Below are 24,924 nucleotides of genomic sequence, written 5' to 3' on the forward strand. Positions count from 1 at the left end.
ATGAAATCTTTGGGTTTTGTGAAGGAAATGGAAAAGTGGATAGGTTGGTTGACATGGAATTCAGAAATTACTTTAGGGAGCAATTTATGATGAAGATGAAGGGAGACCTTCTCCCTGTAGAAAGGGCATATGGTGGATCAGTCATGAGTGCTCCCATTGTGCTCATTCTTTCTGGATGAAGTAATACCAACTAAAAACGTGACCTTCATGGAAAAGTGGGACATAAAGCAGCTGGCCAAAAGTTAAGATGGTGGCCTGGTGAGTATGGACAGGACGAGATTGAGATCCGATTGAGGTGTAGGCTTGACAACTGGTGGAAAAGTCCTGGTTGTATCTAGCTAGTTACAGATAGCTACCCCAATTTGTGCTTGTAAGTTTGTTCTGAGGTGGTCACTGTAACTTTGAGTCCAGGATGCACGGGGGAGAAGGAGGAGAGACACGAGAAAGAGAAAAGAAAGAATGTGAGCTCTTTGAAAGAGTGAATGGAATAAATCTTACCTTTGCTGTTATCAAGCTTCCTGAGTCTTCCTCAAAGGGGTACAGGTACAAAAGTCCTGACTAGGCCCTTCAGGAATCTGTCTGTTGTTGGGTGAGTTAAAATGGAATACTCATCTACTGGAGGAAGGACCGCACTGATTGCTGCAAGATGGACCCAACAATGAGCTCAGGAGAAGACCCAAGTTCTTCAATGACAGGAGATAATCTAAAATGACTGGCATATCCGCAAAGTCCGAGGAAGTCTGATTGTGCTGTGGCCAGGTATAGAAACATCTCCCTTTAGGTAGGTAGAAGTTCCTAGCTGAATCTTTACTACTCTGAGTAAGAATGGCTTGGACAGCTTCTGAATATGAGTGTTCCAGTTCTGAAGCCCATCCACAAACCAGGCTGTGAGGTGAAGTGGGTCTGGGTGAGGGTCTCTGATTTTGCAGTCTTCCTGTATTAGAAGATCTGGCAAGGGATGGATCCTGATGGGAGGATAGGTTGACATTCTGAGAAGTTCAGGGAACCAAGTGTGTGGACTAGTTGGGTGTTATCAGAACGAGACAGATCTTTCTCAAGACTTGTGGTAGCAGGGGAATGGGCAGAAAGGCATATCTGAGTTGTTCTGACCATGATAACAGGAAAGCTTTGTCCTGGGCATCATGGCCCATACCTGCAATACAAGGGAAGTTTCCTGTTCATTTGGAACATGAAGAGATCCCATTGAGGTGTTCCGCTTGAGTGAATCTCTGAGAGCTGTATATTTCCCACTCATGGTCTGCAGGGAAATACCTGGTAGGTCCGTGGCTTGGATAGTGATGCGTTTTCTGAACATTCCAATGCCTGACTGCTTCCAGGAAGAGGGGCAGGGTTCTTGCTCAACCCTGCTTGTTTATATAAAAGGCCAGAGTGATATCCAACATTATTTGGATATGGAGCGAATACATGACGGACCACTCTCAGTTCCAGCAGGTTGATGTACAGTTTGGTGCAAATGTCCTGTACAGTGTGATAATTCAGTAAGTGTCCCATCCTAGAGTGTCCCATCCCAGAGTATCTGTTATGATGGTGGCAATGGGGATGGCAGTGTTGAACGGGACTCCCACTTGCACTTGTTCCGGGTTCATGTGAGAGAGGCAATGACGTTGGTGGGAACAGTCACTCTGGTGTTCACGTGGTCCTTGTCTGGTAAGTAGAGAGACCAGAGCCAGGCCTATAGGCGGTGCAGAAAAAGTCTGGCGAATGGTATCACATGAGACCATGTGGTCTAGTAGGGAAAGGCATACTTTGACTGTAGTTTTTTTGTTTGCAAGTAACCTGTGTTATCAGATTGTTCACTGATTGAAATCTTTCTGCAGGGAATAAAGATCTTTCTGAAACTGGAGTCCAGTATCACTCTGATAATGTTTTTCATCCTAGTGAGGATCAAAATGGAGTTTTCTTTGTTCATGCAGAAACACCAGTGTTGCTAGAAGATGAAGCAGGAACGAAGTTGCTAACCTGACCTCATGGTAGGAGTGATCTGTTAGGAGCCAGTCAACCAAGTATGGGAAGGCTGTGCAGCCATTGCATCTAATTGGGGGTGCCACCACAAAAAAACGTATGTGAATACCCTGGGTGCTGTTGCTTGTACAAGGGAAGGACACTATATGAAAGTAGGTGTCTTCTATGTCGAGAGCCACAAACCACATTCCCTCCTGTACAGAGGGGATTACTGTTGCTAGTATAACCATCCTGAATTTTGACTTTTGAATAAAGATGTTCATTTGTCAAAGATCCAGACTGGGTCTCCACCCTCATCTTTTTTGGGGACTAACATGTATGGGGAATAAAACCTCCCTTCAAGTTGAGATTGCACTTGTTCTATTGGCCACTGTTGGAGAAGACTAACACGGCTGTTACTCTGAAACCTGTTGGAGAAGAGAATCTGCCTCCTGGCAAAGAATCTCCTTGTGAGAGTGGTCCTTGAAGAACCACCAGGAACGGGGTTTGTGGGAGGGAAGGGAAATAACTTTGAGGGAGTAATCATGGTGGATGATTTCTAGAACCCACATGTCTGTCATGATAGAGTCCCAATTGTGAGCAAAATGTGAGAGAAGACCCCCAAAGTTTGGGGGGGGCAAAGGACAGAATAGAAGTATTTGGCATCCATAAAGATGGGTAATTCTCAATTGAGGCGTCAAAAGTAGCCCTGAGTGGGTGGGTGGCAACGGGTGGGAGGAGGGCATCCAGTTCTCCTCAATTCCCTGTCAGGACTCATCTCTCTGCAAGGAGATGAATGGCTGGCCAGAGTATCTGACTCACCCAAGTCAGAGACCTGCTCTGGCTCTACTGGTGGGGTCGTCAGTACTGGAAAGTGAACACTCCTGCGTTAGGGTTGGAGCAGGGAGGAGTCCTGAGTTACTGAAGTAGATTCATCGTCCGATGTAGCAATGTCTCTCAGAGGACGGGTCTAAGAGGAGAGGGGATGAGACATGAGTGCCCACATGTCCCAGGGTTCAGGGTATACGGGCCGTCAGGACTGATGATTCCGATGCATCCCAAGATCTTGCAGGTGGCTGATCCTTAGAAGAGTGGGCTGGGACTGCCATAGAGTCAGGTCCTGCACTCCTAGATGGAGCCAATGGATGCCAGTCTTTATGTTTAGGAGTCAGAGCTACCAAGAGAACTGATGGATTCTTTTTCTTCTGTGTTTTAACTGCATGCCTGGGGCCTTCAGCAGTTCTGAGCTATTAGGATGTGCGTGTGAAGGTTTGCCCAACCTGGATGGGGTCAGGGAAGGATCTCTTCTCTCAGAAACAGACCTGGATGGGGATCTGTCCTTGCATCTATGACAGTGCCTCTTACTCTTATAGAAGCCCTGAATGATGAGTCCTTGGGTTTAGCAGCTTTCGGCTCTGCTCCCAAGTTCAGGCTTGGAGAGCAATTGCACATATGTGGGCCAACAGACACTGCTTTTCATGAACCTCTGGACTCAGGCACATGTGGAATATGCATAGGGATCAGCAATCAAAGAACCACCTTTCTCATCACCTTTTATAAATTTACTGAGTAATTTGTCTACCTAAAAAGGGTCGACCCCTACCTTTTATTTACAGTTGGGATGACTGAACCCAAGTGAATCGCCAGAACTCACATAGAAAAATGAGTGGTTTCAGTGGCCTCCTAGCTGCCAATCTTTTGCTATAACCATTAGCCAAAAGTGCCACTTACACACCAGAGCAATGAGCACGGAACAGTACAAAAGCTCAGATACTGCAGATTACATGAAAGTTAGAAAGGAATCCAGAGATAGTCCCTTGAAAGGTCAAATACAACTTTGAAGAAATGTTAACACACAGCCTGAAGTGTCTGCTGAGATTAGTTGAAAGATGTTTAAGATTACTAGTTACCTTTGTTCTGTTGTATCACAGTAGATATAGCACATTCCCTTACCTGTGCCACAGTCTCATATGCTAAATATGCCAAAATCTCCATGGCAACTGCATTTGGTTTTATTTCCATACTGCTGCAGTCCAGCCAATCACGAAACTTGGAAGCTTTCTTGGCTGTCAGTTCAAAACAAAGTGAACAGAAGTTAATTTTAACAATAGATCTACATTCTTATTTGCTTAATTCTACATCTGACAGGGTAACAGTCAAAAAGTAAAACTGAACTTGATGTGAAGGGCAAGAAAGAGGCAGTAGAGGGATTCAAAGAGGGGGTTAGAATGAGAGAGTGAGATTAATGGGTAAAGATACTAATTTCACAGGCAGCAATTTGGGTAGCCTATAAGAGAAGGCTATGACAATCATGAAGAAAAGGAGGAGAAAAAGACGCAGTAATCAAGGCAGGAGATTACAGTACGGACAAATATTTAACTGTGGGGACAGACAGGAAGGGTTGGATTTACAATATATTATGGTGGAAGAAAAAACAGGCTCGCGTCAACCCTTGGATGAATGGCGATAAAGATAGGATAAGATGACTCTGAGGCTCCACCCCTGATTGAGGAGGAAAAGGATGTTATTAACAGCAATGAAGAAAGGTGGAAGTGATTTAGAAGGAAAATTAAGGAGCTCAGTTTTAACTATGTTAGGGTCTTGGAGGATCACAAGCTATCCAGCATGATTCGCTGGGTATGTCTGAAATGCGGTATTAGGCAGAGGGAAATAAAAGGTGCAGCCAAGTAGATCTGTAAATCTTCAACACAGAAATAACGCTTTGATCCCACACACACTCAGGATACCTCAGGAATAAGGCAGAGAAAAAAAGAAGAGATGGGCAGAGACAGAGACCCATGGGGGCTTGCACAAAGAGGGAAGAAGGTGGGAAGGCCAAAGTGATGCTGACGGAATGGCAGGAAAATTAAAAGGAGAATCAGGAAAGGCCAAAGGGAGGATAAAATGTTGTTAAGGAGAGAGTGAACAATGGTGTCAATGACTAGAGAAAGATGAAAGAAACTTGGCCAGGAAGAAGTCCTTAGTGCTTTTGGTGAGAGCTGTTTGTGAAGAGGGCAGAAATCAACTGGAGGGCATCTGGGGTGGGAGAGTAATTTGATATAGAGTTGTAAACTGCCTGTTCAATCAGGCTGGAGGTAAAGGGGAGAAGAGAGATTGGGTGTTCGTTGGAAAGGCAGCTGTTATCAAGGATCATATTTTAGGACAGGGAAACAAGGATATACTGGTTGGCTGAGGAAAAGAAGCCAAAGTAGGAGAATTTGAGGATGAGTAAAAGGGAGGTGGCAGGATCAAAAGCACTGGATCGAATATTTATACATGCCATCTTAGACTGTTTGACATTTGGGGCAGGGAGCTTTTCTTTCAACAGTTTTTAAAATGCCATACAGATTTATGGTGTCATATAACTAAATAATTATAACACTACTGTAACATTGGATGACTTTTCAGGAGCTAATACATGGCTTTACCTTACAGTAATATGGATTTATTATTTTAAACCCACTGCAGTTTTAAAATTCAATTTCTACTACAACTAAGGGAAATATCAAAAAATAGTCTTTTGTCTTAATTTTTAATAAAAGGCCCTGTGCCATTTAGCATATTACTGTATTATCTGGTTTGCTTTATGCTAGGTAATGAAACTGTGAGTATGATTCTCCTCACTAGTTTTACACCAGTAACAACCCATTGAGATCAACTAACAACTTGATTGATATTAAATGTGAGGGGAAAATGAGGCCATGGTTATTCAAAAAGGTAGAAAAATTATCCATCAGATCATTAAGAAAAATAATCATGATCTCCAGTTCATCAACATTGAACGTTATTTTGTAAACTGAAGATTTATATTTGTATTGAGTTCTGATTATAATTTTTAGGTTTAAAAAATGGCATTATCACAAACCTCTCATTAGCTGAAATCACCCCAATCTGAAGTACCATTTACCTAATGATTCACAGATGTGTGATGCCAAATTACAACTGAGCTTTCAAAACATATTGAATTAGGAAAAGAATAAATGCTTACAAAACATGTTTTCCTACATTTGCTGACATTTACACAGAGTGCTATTTTGGATGTGTCATTTATTTGCACTTTATGATACATAAATGAATCACTCATGCACCCAATTCAAATGCCTTGTTATAAAAAACAAGATAAGCGTCTCTCATTTAAAGATATCATTGTATTCAATTTTGTATTGTAGGGTCATGTGCTATTTTGTCATGCTTTTCACTAGCTCTTTCACCTCACTTTCTCTTTGACCTTTGACCTGAAGCCTTAGTCATCACTTAACCGCTTCTGTAATTATGTTTTGCTACATGATCAAGCCCATTAATTTACAACCCATTATAGTTGTGGCCCACAAGCATTTCTAGTAAGCTGGTTTTCAGTGCTAGTAAAGCCCTAATTCTGTCATCATGTTATTAGTGTTGGAATGGCGTGTACTGATGAATTTGGCTGATGTTGAATAAATTCCACAGCAGGAGGTTACGGCTTAAAATAGAAAAGACCCTTTAGTAAGTTCTTTGTATATCTATGGATGCAGAAATAAAAAGGAAAACTTGATACCAATAGTTAATTTTCGATACCTTCAGAAGTAATCACAACATTGAGGGTGTACTTCATTTATCAGCTGTGTATAACCATACCACGGTAAGCTGCATACAAACATGGTTGTTTAATACATAAACTGCTTAAAAGTTTTATCTATTTATGGATTTTATATTTGCACTCAGCACCAGAGTATTTGTGAAATCTGGGAAATATAAAAATAAATAAAATAGTCTGCCTGATCTCAATAGAGTGTAATAAATTAGCATTACTTAGCAGTTCTGAGGACAGAGAACCTAACATACTCTTTCATGCATTAAATAAATACATTTCCCAGAAATGTATCAATTAGGTTCTACAGTGTACATAAAATAACTGCACATCTAAATACTGTGCAGGAGTTATATGTGATAGTACTTACAAAAACTTAACTGACGACTTTCACAAAATTCTGCATACTGGGCTGAGTCCATCATTCGTGTTTGTCTTTCTGCTCTCTGAAAAACAACGGGTAGATTTAAATAATGCACTTTATTCAAACAAGAACCACATACTGCAAAATAAATGCCACCCACAAAATTCTTGCAGGCATAACTCTGAAGTTAACCCAAAAATTAAATGTTTTTTTAACAGAATAAAATGCACAAAAATAACACACGGTTGGGTTATTTCTCATGGGTAATATTTGCCAATGGTAAGATTCAGAATTTTGATTCCAGAAGTTTGCTTATATATGTTCCTTATGCAGCACAACAGTTAGGGCTCAAGCCTGCAAGGTGCTGAGTACTCTGGCCCTGATCCAGGAAAACACTTAAATACACATTTAAATTTAAGTCCGTGAGTAGTCCCACTGTGTGCTTAATGTTAAGCACATACTTGTGTTTTCCTGAGTCAAGGCCAAAGGGCTCAGCATCTTGCATAACGGAGGCTATGACTACACTAGAGAGGTTATAGCAGCGCAGTTGCACCGATGCAGCTTCTCTGTTGTAACTTCTCAGTATAGCTGTTCTTAGCCGATGGGAAAGAACTCTCCTATCGACTTAATTAATCCATCCCCCGCGAGTGGTGGTAGCTATGTTGGCAGGAGAATCTGTCCTGTCCACATAGCACTGTCCACATAGGTCAGTGTAACTTATGTCAGTCGGCGGATGGTTTATTCACATGCCTGAGTGACAAAAGTTATACCAACATAAGTGATAGTGTAGACATAGCCTGAGCCCTAAATCTTTTTGAAATAGACACTAATGATATTGTAGCGAATGGAAGACTGGCACCACTGTGGGGATGCACCAGGTCAGCAGGAGAGCAATAGAGGCGAACTTTGCACCACACCAACTTGGTACATGCAGGAGCACTGGGATGGTGATTGCTGGCATTTTAACAATAACATTTGCCTTCATTTTTATTCTTCAGAAAGCGAAGGCAGCTAGGAGAGGAAGAAAGTGAAAATTAAACAGGGTAATTAAATCCATTTGAGAAAAAACATTCTGTTGGATAGTTTTAATTGTATTTCCTACAGATATAGTTAAATGTAAAATAAATTCTTATATAACACAGTGCCTCAAAACAGGCAAAGTATTCAAACTGTACATGTCTATATATAGCAACCCCTCCAAATATTTGCAACACCATATTTAGGCCAAGATTCAACCACGCATTTATGTTTACATTTAATTTTAAGGATGTGCTTGAGTTCCATTGACTTCAATGGAGCAATGCTGATTTACACTAGCTGAGGATCTATCCCATATAGTAGACTTTACACCCTTGTGACAGTCTATACTGTTATGTTCACCACTTTTACAAGACTATAATAAATTATGTACAAGTATGCCCTGTGAGGTATCATTTGAAAAGTAATAATCTGCTGAATATCATTATCCTCTTGGAATTTGTGTAGCAATACTATATGTGAAGTTTTGAAATTCTACTGTATGATTGTTACTGAAATATGCTGTAATTTCAGGTAACACCCACAAACAAGTTTTTCAGAAACAAAGATACACTGGCCCCAGCCAGGTGTTAAAGAGCTGTCACCAGCTTAAGCGGCCATTCTCCAACAGGGGGAAAGGTGTATACAAATTTACATTTCAACACAGGGATCGGTCAGACTTCACATCCACAAGAGAATACTTGTCACCAGCACCCCAGCTGCGGGTAATCCTCAAAAAGCGGATGGTGGAACAAGAATGAGAAACAGTGGCCTCCAATTTACCTCTCTCCTCCTTCATCTCTGCTTATGACATCAATGCATTTCAAAGAACTGGACTAGGGAGAAGGGTTCTAGGCTGAAAGGAGACTCAACCTGTGACATTTACTGATTTTAAGTTCACCTAGCTTTTAAGTTGGGTATTAGCTTGCATTTTATCCTTTTAGTGTATTTTGTAACCAATCCTGACTTTTATGCATCATCACTTGTAATCCCTTAAAATCTGTCTTTCTGTAGTTAATAAACTTATCTTATTGCTTTATCTTAACCAGTGTATTTGGATTAGGATGTGTAAGAAACTCCATTTGGGATAACAAGGCTGATGCATTATTATTTTCCTTTGATGAAATGACAGACTTCATATGACCTTATACTGCTAAAAAGTGTATTGAGCAGTACAAGACGCACATTTCTGTGGAGACAAGGCTGGGACTTAGAATTTGTGGGTGTTGCTCTGGATGTAGTTCATGAGTGACTGTTCAGAGTGCTCATGTAATTTAGCTGGGAGCGAATTTGCATGGTGAAGGCTGTGTGAGCAGGCCAGAAGCAGATGTTCTGACACCAAAGCAGTGTAAAAAGTGCCCCAGGCTAAGAGATTAAGGGGACACAACTGTTCATTGGTCCAAATTGTCACACCCTTCATAAACTGGAGGCAGGCAGAGACGATACTAAATGATTGTCCTTTTCAGTAGCAGAAAGCAGTTCACTCAAATTTCTCAAACAAGAAAAGTATGTTATCTTAATCTTAGAGAAAGGAGTATCACCTCCTTCCAAACTCTAATTTAATGAATAAAGGAAAACCATTCAAGCTAACAAAGGCAAAATTTTGGCACCAACAGTACAGTGTTAGAATAGGAGTGGCCAATTGCACCGCAATCCATAAATTTACACTCAGTGCATATAGCCAGAGTTAACATATACAATTACAAGCCAAGAAGCGATACATGTGGTAAATCTTGACTTTAGTAAATTTTTTGATATGGTCTTGCATGACCTTCTCATAAACAAATTAGTGAAATATAGTCTACATGGAGCTCCTATAAGGTGAGTGCATAACTGGTTGGAAAACCACTCCCAGAGAATAGTTATCAGTGGTTCACAGTCAAGCTGGAAGGGCATAATGAGTGGGATCCTGCAAGGATCAGTCCTGGGTCAAGTTCAGTTCAATATCTTCATCAATGATTTAGATAATGGCATAGAGAGTACACTTCTAAAGTTGGCAGATGATACCAAGCTGGGAGGGGTTGCAAGTGCTTTGGAGGATAGGATTAAAATTCAAAATGATCTGGAAAAACTGGAGAAACGGTCTGAAGTAAAGAGGATGAAATTCAATAAGGACAAATGCAAAGCACTCCACTTAGGAAGGAACAATTCATTGCACACATATAAAATGGGAAATGACTGCCTAGGCAGGAGTACTGTGAAAAGAGATTTAGGGGGATATAGTGAATCACAAGCTAAATATGAGTCAACATTGAAACACAGTTGCAAAAAAAGCAAACATAATTCTGAGATGTATTAGCAGTGGTATAGTAAGCAAGACACGAGAAGTAATTCTTCTACTCTACTCCACACTGATAAGGCCTCAACTGGAGTACTGCTTCCAGTTTGGGTGCCACATTTCAGGAAAATTGTGGACAAATTGGAAAAAGTCCAGAAGGCAGCAACAAAAAAGATTAAAGTTCTAGAAAACATGACATATGAGAAAAAATTGAAAAAAAAATGAGTTTGTTTAGTCTGGAGAGGAGAAGACTGAGGGGGGACATGATAACAGTTTTCAAGAACATAAAAGATTGTTACACGGAGAAGGGTGAAAAAATGTTCTCGTTAACCTCCGAGGATAGGATAAGAAGCAATGGGCTTAAATTGCAACAAGGGAGGTTTAGGTTGGCCACTAGGAAAAACTTCTTGTCAGGGTACTGAAGCACTGGAACAAACTGCCTAGGAAGGTTGTGGAATCTCAGTCTTTGGGGGTTTTAAAGAATAGTTTAAATCAGCAGTTCTCAAACAGTGGGTCATGAGTTCATTTTAATGGGGTTGCCAGGGCTGGCATTAGATTCAGTGGGGCCCAGGGCAGAAAGCTGAAGCCTGAGCTCAGCCTCCTATGCGGGCTGAATCCAAAGCTTGAGTAACTTAGCTTTGCAGGGCCCCCTGTGGTGTGGGGTCCCAGGCAATTGTTTTGCTTGCCGCCCTGTAACACCAGCTCTGTGCACCACTTCTTTTCTCAGCCACTTGCCTATCAGAACTGTCTGAAATGATTACCTAGCAACTGACTGAGCATGTTGTGGTTGAAGCCAGTTTGAAAAGTTGCTGTAGAAATAATTGTAGCAATGGACCATTTTCTGAAGAAAACTGGATGAAAGTGGGGTAATGAAGGGGAGTTGATTGCCACTCGCAGCAAAAGAAGGATCCTAATAGCAGTAAAATCCAAGAAACCACAAATATGATTCAAAACATTTGGAATATGGATTTACATGGACTGGTTTTGAGGAGGACCCATGGCCACAGTGTTTGGTGTGTAGCGAAGTTCTGGCAAAGGATAGCTTAAGACCTTCAAAAATATTGCGGCACTCAGACGCAGCACAGTTCTCTTTAAACAAAACCGATTAATTTTTTTCAGCAAAAGCTGAGAGTGCTAAGGGCCAGAAAACAGTACTGAGAACAGCAGCTATAGCAAATGAGAAAACCCCAGAGAAATCTTCTGATGTGTCATATTGGATAACTAAAACCGGGAAACCGCACACTATTGGAGAAAGTTTTTTTCTGGCACGTACGAAGAAAATGGTTTTGATTATGTTGGGGCAAGATGCAGTGACTCAACTTGATTCGATTCCCCTGTCTAATGACACTATTGCCAGGCATATTCACAGTATGGCAAATGACATGACTGAACAAGTGATTGCCAAAATCAAGTGAAGTCCTTTTGTTTCCCGTTCTTCTTGATAAAACGAGGAACGTCTCAGGTGCTGCTCAGATGCTGACATACATAAAATTTGAGAATGACAAAAAACTCCAAGAGGAATTTCTGTTCTGTCGGTCATTACCACAGGATGCTACAGGGGAACAGCTCTTTGCACTTTTGGATATTTTTGTCTCAGATTCTGGCTTGTAATAGCAGCGCTGTGTAGGAATTTGCTGTGATGGTGCTCATGCAACGACTGGAAAAAAACAGCGCGCTAGTCACCCAGGTGCAGGCTGTTGCACCACAAGCATATTAAACTCACTGTATTACACACAGGCAAGCCCTAGTTGCAAAAAAAAAAAAAAAAAAAAAAAAGTCCACCTGTTCTAAAACAAGTTCTCAATGATGCTGTTTGCACAGTCAACATCTTCAAGAGTAGCTCAACAAGTGTACGTCTGTGTGGAGTTTTGTGGACATGTTCAACATTAGTCATTACATTTAATATTTTAGTCACCAAAATGTTTAGAAAAATATCCAGGTGTTCTCCCCCTCTTCATAATTCAGTCACACTGACTTGTAGTGACGCTTTAGTGTTAATGTCTAATGCCTCATATTTATTCTCTTTTGTGAGACCTAACTGCAAGGACAGATGTTGTATTTCATTATTTTACGTTCTCAGTTCCTTTTCTGCGAACCATACATTCCTCCACCTCCTCTGTTCTGCTTGCCTGGGTTTACATTCTGCAGCAATTGCTGTTTGAGATTTGTCAAATTTTTCATTGAACTTTTTCCACCTTTGCCAGAAAGCAGGACTGCAGGCAATGGAAGAATTCTTTTCTACAGTCTCCTCTGAATACAACAGAGCTTTTGTTACAGATTCTAATTTAACAGAAAACAGTTCTGATGACCGTATTTACCTTTGGTCTTCAACATTTTGATAAACAATAAAGCTTTACACATGTGTTCATTTAGTCCAGGATGGAGAGCTGAAGACTTTGCTACAAAATTTCTTTCCAGTTCTGCTCCTCCTCCCCACCAATGCATAAGCATAATTGTATTATTATTTCTTATTCTCTAAAGAAAAATTATCTTAACAAGTGCCTCAGCTCCATACCTCTTCTAGTGATACTATAACAGTGATCTGTTCTGGAGGCCACCTTGCCACTTAGATGTTGAGTCATACGTTTCAAGGTCAGAAGGGACCATTATGATAATCTAGTCTGAGATGTGCAACATAGGCCACAGAATTTCACCAAAATTTCACCATTCTAGCATCAATCCCATAACTTCTGGTTGAGTGACATCATTTCTTTTAGAAAAACATCTAATCTTCATTTAAAGATTTCTAGTAATGGAGAATCTGTCCCATCCTAATTAATTAATTACCCTATTTAAAAAAGAAATTCACCTTTTATCTAGTCTGAACTAGTCTAGCTTCAGCTCCCTGCTATGGGATCCTGTTATGACTTGTTTTGCCACAATAACAAGCTGTCTCTCATCAGACATCTTCTTACGTAACCTCTTAACCATCTTAAATGGACTGAGCTTCTTTAGTTTCCTGCTGAAAGGCAGGTTTTTCCAGACCTCAGTTCATGGATACTATATGCTATAGAAGGGACTCATTCTTCTTAAAATATCAGTCTAAACAGGAGTTTGTGTATCAGAAGTACTCCCTAGGACTGCATGTACAATATTTAGGGGGAGACTTTCAAAAGGGCCTAAGGTGTTTCAGTGGCACTCATACTCCTAAATAGGATTTGTGCTCCTAAATCCATTAGACAATTTTGAAAATCTCGTGTGAAAATAAACAGTAGTTTCTTCTGAAAATTTTACATTTGTACATCCCTTAGTGTGAACTAACAGTAATTCTCCATTAGCTTCTGTATACCTAAGAGTTCAAATGGTTTCAGACTTTATTTACTTTTATTTGATCTATTTATGGGTGATGCAGGTCAAATCATGCACCAAGACCATGCACTCATTCAACGCAGGACAATCATAGTGAATCTTGAACATGTAGTAAACGGACAACCCTCGCAATGTAGTCCAGAGGAAGGATGGCAACAAAGAACTATTATTCAGGCACCAAGAGGTAAATTAGTATCTTCATATGAATAACTGTTGACAGCATCCTTGTGTACATAGGGAAATAGCTAGATAAGGAAAAACAGATGTATATGAGAGGTTACAATTGGAGGGGAAAAAATTCCTGTCTCCCCCACTAAACTCAAAGAAAAAAGAAATCTAGCATAATCACATCACCCTGGGGGTATACAAGAGTGACACTTTAACACACAATCACAGACCTTATGTCCAACATCATCTAGCATCCCACAGTTCCTGTAACATACAGCATCATAACCACAAGTACTGTACCAGCCTCACAAACTGAACCTTAGAGCAGTTACATTAAATTAAATGGGACAGCAATGACTAAGGGTAATCAAACAACAGACAAATTGCTGATACATCACAATCTATGCACTGACTCAGGAATTTTCTAACTAAGGAATACAGTGCACCAGAGGGGAAGTCTCTTTCACTTTCTTCCAAGGGACAGGCAGCAAATAACTCCAACAAAACTAAAAACATCTTCTTGCTCCAGTATAAAAATTAGGGCTGTCAAGTGATTAAAAAAAAAAAAATTAATCGTAATTAAGCACACTGTTAAACAATAATAGAATACCATTTATTTAAATATTTTGGATGTTTTCCACATTTTCAAATATACTGATTTGAATTACAACACAGAATACAAAGTGTACAGTGCTCACTTAATATTTATGTTTGATTACATGTATTTGCACTGTAATAATACAAAAGAAATAGTATTTTTCAATTCACCTAATATGGGTACTGTAGTGCAATCTCTTTACCATGAAAGTTGAAATTACAAATGTAGAATTATGTACAAAAAACTTGCATTCAAAAATAAAACAATGTAAAATTTTAGAGCCCGCAAGTCCGCTCAGTCCTACTTCTTGTTCAGCCAATCGCTCAGACAAACAAGTTTGTTTACATTTGCAGGTGATAATGCTACCCGCCTCTTGTTTACAATGTCTTGTTCTCATGGCACTGTTGTAACCGGCGTCGCAAGATATTTACATGCCAAATGCTCTAAAGATTCACTCCTTCATGCTTCAACCACCGTTCCAGAAGACAACCTTGATTGTTATCAAGGTTGTGCTTGATAACAATCCAAAGCAGTGCAGACTGATGCATGTTTGTTTTCGTTTTCTGAGTCAGATGCCACCAGCAGAAGGTTGATTTTCTTTTTTGGTGGTTCGGGTTCTGTAGTTTCCACATTGGAGCGTTGCTCTTTTAAGACTTGTGAAAGCATGCTCCACACCTCATACCTCTCAGATTCTGGAAGGCACTTCAGATTCTTAAACCTTGGGTCGAGTGCCGTAGCTATCTTTAGAAATCTCCCATCAGTACCTTCTTTGCGTTTTGTCAAATCTGCAGTGAAAGTGTTCTTAAAATGAACAATGTGCTGGGTCATCATCTGAGATGGCTATAACAGGAAATATATGGTAGAAGATGGGTAAAACAGAGCAGGGTATACAATTCTCTCCCAAGGCATTCAGTAAGAAATTTAAGTAATGCTTATTTTTTTAATGAGCATCATCAGCATAGAAGCATGTCCCCTGGAATGGTGGCCAAAGCATGAAGGAGCATACGAATGTTTAGCAAATCTGCCACATAAATACCTTGCGATGCCGGCTACAAAAGTGCCACACAAATGCCCGTTCTCACTGTAAATAAGAAGAGGGCAGCATTATCTCCTTTAAATGTAAACAAACTTGCTTGTCTTAGCAATTGGCTGAACAAGTAGGACTGTATGGACTTGTAGGCTCTGAAATTTTACATTGTTTTGTTTTTGAGTGCAGTCATGTAACAAAAAAAATATATATACATTTGTAAGTTGCACTTTCATGACCAAGAGATTGTACTACAGTACTTGTATGAGGTGAATTGAAAATACCATTTCTTTTGTTTATCATTTTTACAGTTCAAATATTTGTAAGCAAAAATAATATATACTTTGATTTCAATTACAACACAGAATACTATATATATGAAAATGTACAAAAACATCCAAAAATTTTAATAAATTTCAATTGGTATTCTATTATTTAACAGTGCAATTAAAACTGTGATTAATCGGGATTCATTTTTTTTAGTTAATTGCGTGAGTTAACTGTGATTAAATCGACAGCCCTAATAAAAATTTGCTTGCTGTGGGACTTACTTGAAGTGTGAAAGCTATAAAACCCTAGGGATATGCTAGCTACAATTGCAGGTTGATGTATTTTGTTTCCTCCTGGAACCCAGATACAATGAATGACACAGGTGACACTTTCTTAATGCTTTATCTGAAGAAAAAAAACCTTCTTGATATAGTTCCAGTTCGCTTTGCAGTGGGGTATTAGTCTTTCTAAGCAGTTAAGAAACTGAATTAAGTGGCATACAGCACAGTTAAAACATTCTGCACGCTTCCCTTGGGACATGCTGAAGGATGCAGCAGGTAGGAGCTGGAACTGTAACTGTATGCTTAGTCTTCCAAAACTGTGTTGCATTGTATCTTACTTTCAGCAAGAAGAACTAAAAAGGAAGACCGGAAAAAAAGAAAAAAAAAAGTGGGGAGGGGTAAAGCATTACCTGTTGTCGCCTACCACCTCAGATGAAAAATAATTTTATTTTGATTTCATTTTAAGTTTTCACAGTTAACACATACATCTTTTTGTGTGTGAAGGCAAAAGGCCAAATGTTAACTTACCTACCGACTATTTAGTGTTTGGAGGAAACGTACCAAGTAGCTGCTACAGTGGAACATCTGAAAAATGTACATTCCCTGTCTGCCCCCACCCACCCACAATGTTTGGCAACAATCATGATGAAATTGCTGGCTTCACAAACTACTTGCATATTCATATTGTGCCAGGAGTTCCTGTTTCTAAAGGCCTCTTCATTGTGTAGCTATCTTAGCTTCAAAGGAGCTAGGAGTGTATTCAGGAGAAAAAAGCATTCCCCTGAATTAGCTGGAATTGCTATGAAGTAAAAGGAGAGTTTAAAAGAACAAATGCATCATGGCCTCAGACACTGGTGTCTGGAAACATGTACCATTTGCCAGTAATATTCTATATTCCTAAGAGAGTGGTTTTCCTTTAGGATGCTAGAACAGTGCAGTGACACCTACTGTACTTGTCAGTTCTTGGATAACAGATCTGAATGGCTCAGCTTTGAATGCGAAAAAAAAAAATGGTGTTCACTAGAAAAAAAAAGAGATACTGTAAGGTAGCTCAATAGCATAGAGTTAGCAGAAATATGTTGAAAATACATTTTAAATCCTATATGTCTTCAAACTGTTAGCTGAGGATTTTCATTATTTAAATTTCAAAGAAAAAATGGATTTGCTCTTCTTAAAACCACTTTTAATGTAAGTAGTAAGCAAAGAAAAAGGGGTATTAAGGAGTAAGCCTTCTTAAAGGTTAAACAGTCTCAGGCTTTTATATGGAAAATAACAATCTCACTTTGGGATAGATTGATGGATGTTGTGATAAAACTTACTGCAGGTTTGGCCATAAAGTACAAAATACACAGGCAATTCTTTGTTATCTTTCTTACCCTTGCCTTATAAAACATACTGTAAATTCTGTGCTATCCATCAGTTTGAGTAAGTCCATAAAACAAACTTGAGACCTTTGATGTCATGCAGTTTTGGTGTGGCTTACTTGTAGGGTTAGTTTACATATGTGTTTTGCCCTAATATCTACACTTATTAGAGTAACATCTAGACTGAGGCACTTTCCGGTATACTGAGACAATCCTAATTTTAATGAATTTGTACAGTCACAGTCTAATCAAACTTTACTTTTCAGTTTACAAACATGAATTTTCAACAAAATAAAACTGATTTACAGAATTAAAATTTTTAAAGGGCTGATTTTCAGAGGAGCTGAAAGGAAGAATCAGACACTTAAAATGCATATATTATTGTGAAAGACCAGAAATCCTCACAATATAGAGTATGAGATTTTATATCAAGAAAGAAACTATTATGTAGAATACTGTGACAACTAAGCATGTGGACTCTGAGCAACATGAAGAAGATAGATTGGAAAGGGCAGGGTTTTGTCTTGTTCCCACTTGTAGAATTGGTTGTGAAGCCCGGGTATTTGGAGTCTGTGAAGTTCCTTAAGAAAGAAGTCGCTGTCTGTGTGAATGTCATGATGTGTGTGTCCCTAAACTTTATCTGATATGAGTCATGGTTGAGTGTTGAATCTGTAACTCTTTGTGAGTTACCACAGGATACTTTGAGTACAGTATCTGCATTTTCTTTATAGAGAGAGACTTCTGTGTAAGACAAAGTAAAAAGATTAGGGCTGTTCAGCGTAAAGAAAATTTGATTAAGGGGGGTCTATGACAGAAGTCTATAAAATCATGAATTGTGTGGAAAAAATGATTTGTGAGATGTTAGTTACCATTTCCCACAATACAAAACCCAGAGGCCACCCAATAAAATTAATAGACAGAAGATTTAATACATAAATGAGGAAGTAATTTTTCACACAACACACAATTAGTGTGTGAAACTCACTGCCACGGGATGTTGTCGCCTCTTCGTTCCCACTCCAATGCACCAATCAGTGTAGTTAAGTTAATATGGAAATTACCTGCACCAGGTATAGGGCAGCTCACTTCCCTTTTGGGACAAAAGGGAAGCAGGGATCCAAGGGTGTCTCTTTGAGAAGCAATTTAGCTCCTGCTCTGCTCCTGTGACAGCGCAACTGTGCTGTCCCTTAGTCAGGGTTTGAGGTAACTCCATGATCTAGTTCAAGATGTTTAAAATGTATTCTAACTAGAGCTCTGCAAATGACAGATTTTTGGTTCACTGGCAATTCTGAAAAAAACTTTTAAAAACTGTTTTGGGTTGAATAGAAAATGAAATGTTTTGAAATTTTCAGGAAATTTAAAAGTAAAAAAATATAAATAGCAGTCAAACAAAAGGTTTTCTTTTGAGTATTTTTAAAACATTAAAAAAATTAAAGAAAATTTCTAAACAAAAAGTCATTTTGAATTGAAAAATCAAAACATTTCATATTGAAAACACTGAAACAAAATATTTTGATTTTTCACATTTTTTTTTACTTTATTTTAGTTTGTTTTTCCTACCAAATCGATCTGGCAAAATCAACGTGAATTTCTGAAATGTTTCTGTGTCACCAAATCTGCACTTTTTACTGAAAAATAGTTTCAGTTAAAAATTGTCAACCAGCTTTAATTTTACCAACGTTTATGGGGAAAGAGATATTGCCAGGCAAAGTTCAGATAATGTGAAAAGTTTTGAGGGAATTTTAAAGTAATAAAGAAAATCACAGTGCAGAAACAATCCTGTAAGTAACAAAAAGTACTTCCCCTACAAGTATAATCTCAATGTTCAAAGAATATACAACACTGCTCTTATGTTACATGCTCATTGTTCCTTTAATACTAGGTTTTCCTTGTATACATATATAATCTCTAAATACTGAATTTATTTGAACATAGGTCCGTATCAGATTCAAATGTCCTTGTCTAAATTTATTACTGCTGGTGTGAAACATGGAGCTGGAACCTGTAAATGAAACATTTCCTGTTCATGGGATACCTTTGATTTCCCTTGGAAAATATTTTTCTCTGTTCCTAAATATATCTCAATGTGTGTTCTAAATCATGTGTTAAATTTATGACTAATTTCTACCAGTGTTTTCCAAAAGCTATTAAATATTGGATAAACCTTGCTAGCAAACAACATAAAAAATTACGTGGGGCTTATTACCAGACTAATACATCAAGAAGACCTACCTTCTTTTACTTTTCTGATTGAGGATGCTGTAACCTTTTTCTGTGGTTTCCAATTGGCCGTATATCAAAAACTCTACATACCAGGTTAATATGCAAGAGACCTTTATGTTTGCTGAGTAGCATTCTTCTTAAAACTTCTTCTAGTTTTACATCAATTTCCAGATCAGATGAACATAAACAGCTTTAAAATCTGACCCGTAAAAGTATGGCTACAGTTAAATCTTTTGGTCATTTAGGGTAAACTTCAAAGCATTGCCTGGGAGATGCACACAGCACACAAAAGCTCTTTTCTGCATAATGTGGTTTTCTATATTATCTTCCACACAGGGGCAAAAACTGTCCGTGTACTCTTGCTGTTTAACATTAACACAACAACTGCAGAGACAGACTCTGTAAGAAACTGAACTGAAAACCTGATTAAACTTGGAGACATTTAACACACATTTCTTTTTGACTGCACAATGAAAGACGTATCTAAAATAATATCATTTAAGGGCTGAAGTTTGTTAATAAGCCATGCCGTATTTCATTTTGCTCATGCAAACCTGAGTCTATGCAAAGATGTAATGTAAATTACATTGGGTGATGCCCAGGGGTTCTTTCTGGAATCATCCAGCTTCCCTCGATTATTATTGTTTTCCTTCTATCATTTCCAGAAGTTGTTTTAGATCCCAATTTTGGGTAGATTCCCTTGCTTCCAGGATAAATAATTTAGCACTCTAGAGAGCAGGTAGATCTTTGAAGACTTGTCTCAAACAAAATAGTAATTCCAAAAAAATAATGGTAAAATATGTGTGTTCAAAGTCAACGAATTCAAACCACACAAATCTATATAATTGATTGTGAGTATTATACCAATAACTGCAATTTTAGAAGGTAATTTTTAAAAGGTGAGGTTTGGGAAATTTTTTTCCATCTAAATGAAGTGGGGTTAAAGTCACAACAGTAACTAATACTGACAACTGCTATCACACTTATTTGCTCACAATGAGCCACATTCAAACCAGTGTAAATGAGTGCAATTCCACTGATTTAATGAATCTTAAGTCTGAATTGGGTTGTATGATTAAGATGAAATCCTGGTTTCACTAAAGTCAGTAGCAAAACTTCCATTAACTTTTGTAAAGACAGTATTTCATTCTGTGTGTCTTGCACATTTTTAATTTGGTGAAAGAACTAAGATTTTTTTAAAAACCTATGTTTCAGCAGTGCAGATCCAAGCTAGCTTCAGAACAACAATCTGCATTCTATTCTGCCTCGTGCATTATTATCACAAATGTCACCTATCTTCAGGCTTTGTGTTTAGTTGATGTAGTCACATATAGTGTAGGAAGAAAGCATCATGAGTTTTGGATACCCATCTGAATGTACAGTTCTCATAGACAGAGAAATCCCTTTTTAAAAACACGATAGGAGAGTCACTCAATGAGGCCAGTTTTACAGAACATAACCACACTAAGTTTCTTGCACCAACACCAATATCTTAGGAACAAATTCTGTCCTTAGATGCATGCACTTGGCATGTGTAGTCACCAGGAGCTGTGCACGTGTGTCTCAGTACAATTTAACTAAAACGAGCTGCCTGCTGTTTTTACTTTAACATCTGAGATAAGTCAAGCTGTTTTTCCATATAAAGGCACAGTGAAGAATTTGAAGACTTATTATTCATGAACAAATCTGCATTCAAAATTAGCACAATGAAACAGTCAAAAAATTCTGAAAGAAGAATAGTTTTCTTTTCAAAAACAATATGTAACAAAATATATTCAAAGAGACAGGTTGGATGAAAATATAAATAATATTATAGGAGCACTGTAAGTATCAATGGCAATAACATGTCAGAGCATACGGAAGTTTTGAAAGACTGTATTATAGGAAAAACCTTCTTGCAATTGGGTGTCATCTGAATTCAGACTATAAAATACTCTTAAGGTTGTCGTCTCAAGTGAATGTTCCTAATCATTTCAAAAGATGGAGGTTTTTTATTAAGATTGTGATGAATTGTTTTCATGTGTCACAAGCAAGCATGTTCATCAACAGAAATCTGCCACACAGAAGTCTTAGTTAACAAAGACAAGCATAATAAAATATATCTCTAGCTATGCCAAGTTTCACTCACTAGGAACAAAAACAAGAGAAACAAGGTGAAAGGTTACAAAACAATTTCAGCCAGCCACTTTTCAGGAAAGATCCAAACTAAGTATCTCTTTAAGCGGCGGCCAGCACATCCCTCAGCCAGCGCCGCTTCCCGCAGCCCCCATTGGCCTGGAACGGTGAACTGGGGCCAGTGGGAGCTGCGATCAGCCAAACCTGCGGATGCTGCAGGTAAACAAACCGTCCTGGCCTGCCAGCGGATTTCCCTGATGAGCCACGTGCCAAAGGTTGCTGATCCCTGATCTAGTATATACATTTGTAAAAGATGACATTTTATATAGAGGTGTTATAGATTTGTTTTCTCTCTTCTCTGGCATACGGCTGGATGTTTTGTATATTAAGATGCACCAGCCCAAAAAAGTCTTGAAGTCACTGTTTCTGTAGGAACCAGTAGTGATTGAAAAAGAATACGTAGTGGTATCCAAGAATGCATTCTTATCTTGATACAGAAAGTGTGTGTACGGATATTCTTGTTAGGATTCAATTTATGGAATTTAGGCCACTGTGTCAAATATCATGGTTAGACTTTTTAAACCACTGCTAAGATTCGTAAAGCAAGATAAAGATAATCAAATCACATGCTTCAAGGAGCAAGCTAATCACCAGTAGTGTTAGAAGGAAAAGTAAACATTTAGAACATTAAATGGTTGTGCTTTGCATGTATGTGTATATAGAGGTTTCTTAATTACAAAGCATCAGGTATTTAGGTATATATAGAGACAGGCCTATGGTCTTATCAGGTGTCGCAATTCGTAGGTTTACTCACAATGTAAAATAAAACTGGGTTTAAAAACACAGTTAATTACTTATAAATAATAATAGTAATACAGTAAATGAATAAATCAGGTAAGTAACATCATAGTTTAGACGTAATCATACAGCAATCAAAGGGTATATGTCTACACTGCAATCACAAGAGGTGATTGAAGCTCGGATAGTTTTAATCTAGCTATTTCGGGTCCCAGAGCAGTGAAGACACAGCTAGTGTGGGTTTCAGCATGGGCTAGCCTCCCAAGTAATTATCCAAGGTCCCAGGTGGCTTGAACAACCCACACTGAAGCCCACTCTGCCACAGCTTCCACTGCTCTGGCACCGAAGCTAGCTAGATTTAAGCTAGCTCGGGTATGTCTACAATGTGTGGCAATCACACCCCATGATGATCAAGGATAAGTATGTTGCTTCAAAGCAAGATCATTTGGTATAGAAAAAATATAACTTTAAAATATTTACAAAGATTTTACTGCAAACCTAAATTATCTGTATTAGTGCATATGACGTTGAATTTGTTAATATAAGAATGGCCGCACTGGGTCAGACCAATGGTCCATCTAGCTCAGTATCCTGTCTTCCAGCAGTTTTACAAGGAATGGACAGAACAGGGCAATTATTGAATGATCCATTCTCTGCTGTCCAGTCCCAGCTTCTGGCAGTCAGAGGTTTAGGGACACCAAGAGCGTGGGGCTGTGTCCCTGACCACCTTGGCTAATAGCCATTACTGGACCTATTCTCCATCAGCTTCTCATGATAAAGAGATTGCACTACAGTACTTGTATGAAGTGAATTGAAAAATACTATTTCTTTTATCTTTTTTACAATGCAAATATTTGTAATAAAAAATAATATGAAGTGAGCTCTGTACACTTTGTATTCTGTGTTGCAATTGAAATCAATATATTTGAAAATTTAAAAATAACCCAAAAATATAATACATTTTCATTGGTATTCTATTACTGTTTAGTAGTGCGATTAAAACTGTGATTAATTTTTGTAATCTAGTTAATTTGTTTTACATTAAGAGCTTGTGTTAATTGTGATTAAGTGACAGCACTACTTTGTAATAAATTGGTAAGGCATGATTTTCCTTTAGAAATCACAGAATATCAGGGTTAGAAGGGACCTCAGGAGGTCATCTAGTCCAAGACCTTGCTCAAAGCAGGACCAATCCCCAATTTTTGCCCCAGATCCCAAATGGCCCCCTCAAAGATTGAACTCACAACCCTGGGTTTAGCAGGCCAATGCTCAAACCACTGAGCTATCCCTCCCCCCCATAAAAGCTGTGTTGACTCTTCCCCAACTTACTGTGTTCATCCACATGTCTTATAGTTCTGTTCTTTACTATAGTTTCAACCAATTTGCCTGGCACTAAAGTTATAGATATTTACTGCTCAGAGAACCTACATTAACAAGCATTCAGTAAAGCATTATTAAAAGGAATTGTTTAATATACACGGACTAGCACGTAAGCACTGTGGGCTAGATCTTGCTCCCATTGAAACCAATAGTAAAACTAGCACCAACTTCAGTAAAGTCAACTGTATGTGATCAGCATGCTACAAAACTATGTGCAAATACTCTTTGGGAAATTGCAGCATGAAGTCAGTGCACAAGCGATGCACGATTCCAAACATAGGCACATGTGTCCGAGAGTGTTATCTAGCTGTTAGAACAAGGAACTGGGCACCAGCAATGCTAGGTCCCATTTGTGGCACTTCCACCAAATTTCTGTGTGACTTTAGAGAAGAGAGTGAGTGAGGCTGGTTTAAGCAAGTGTTTATTAGGCATTTGCAGATCCCTGCATGGTTATTTCAGACTTTTAAAGCAAGGCAACTCTTAGGGCTTGATTCTCAGTTAGTCTGAACCTTCTGTAGTCATTGACATTAGAGCAAAGTGAGTGCAGAGAGGTGTGTATAATACTCCCAAGCCAGAATGACAGCAGTTTACATCCACTTTACATTAGGGTAAAAAGCTATACAAGGTGTAGGGCAATGGAGAATCAGACCCTCAGCCTCAAAACTAAAGTTTGATTGAAGAATAATAAAAAAAGATACCAGGACAAATTTTGCTCTCATTGGGAATGCACATATGTAACTGAGAGAAGGATTTGGCCCACTGTGTATATTTCATGAATCTAATGCTAATCTGTGCGATGTTTTATTGTTTTTTTAATTAATTCTGTAGGATTTTCCATGATACTCATCACCACTGTATCTGAACAGCTCACAGACATTAAGGAATTTACCATCACAGAACCCTTGATGTAGGGATTATCCCCATTATAAAAATGGGCAACAGAGACACTGCAACTTTCCCAAAGTGCAGTGCTTTAATCATAAAACTATTCTCTCTCTTCCCCAATGGTTACAAAAAAGGATAGAGGTAAGCCCCTGGAATGAATTGACCTTGCTCCATTAAACACAACTGGAAAATTATGCAAATCTGGACCATCATTCTCCGTTTAAATTGTCTTGTTTCTTCTGCCCAAGAACAAGCACCCCACAAAACTACAAAGTGTTCACAAAAAAACAAAAACCAGATGCTGGTTGACATTAATTA

General features: G+C 38.6%; 1 protein-coding gene across 22 annotated transcripts in view; it reads right to left on the minus strand.

Moving 5' to 3' along the window:
* SUPT3H (SPT3 homolog, SAGA and STAGA complex component) overlaps positions 1 to 24,924 on the minus strand; it is a 470,436-nt gene that overhangs the window by 82,503 nt on the left and 363,009 nt on the right. For all 22 annotated transcript variants that reach the window (XM_073335778.1, XM_073335781.2, XM_078852051.1 and 19 more), the window contains 2 exons: positions 6,900 to 6,975; positions 3,916 to 4,028 (listed from right to left, as the gene is read on the minus strand). In XM_073335778.1, the coding sequence (XP_073191879.1) occupies positions 3,916 to 4,028; positions 6,900 to 6,975 (189 nt within the window). The remainder of the gene's footprint in view (positions 1 to 3,915; positions 4,029 to 6,899; positions 6,976 to 24,924) is intronic.

This window comes from Lepidochelys kempii, chromosome 3, assembly GCF_965140285.1.
Source record: "Lepidochelys kempii isolate rLepKem1 chromosome 3, rLepKem1.hap1, whole genome shotgun sequence".
NCBI classification, from domain to species: Eukaryota; Metazoa; Chordata; order Testudines; family Cheloniidae; genus Lepidochelys; species Lepidochelys kempii.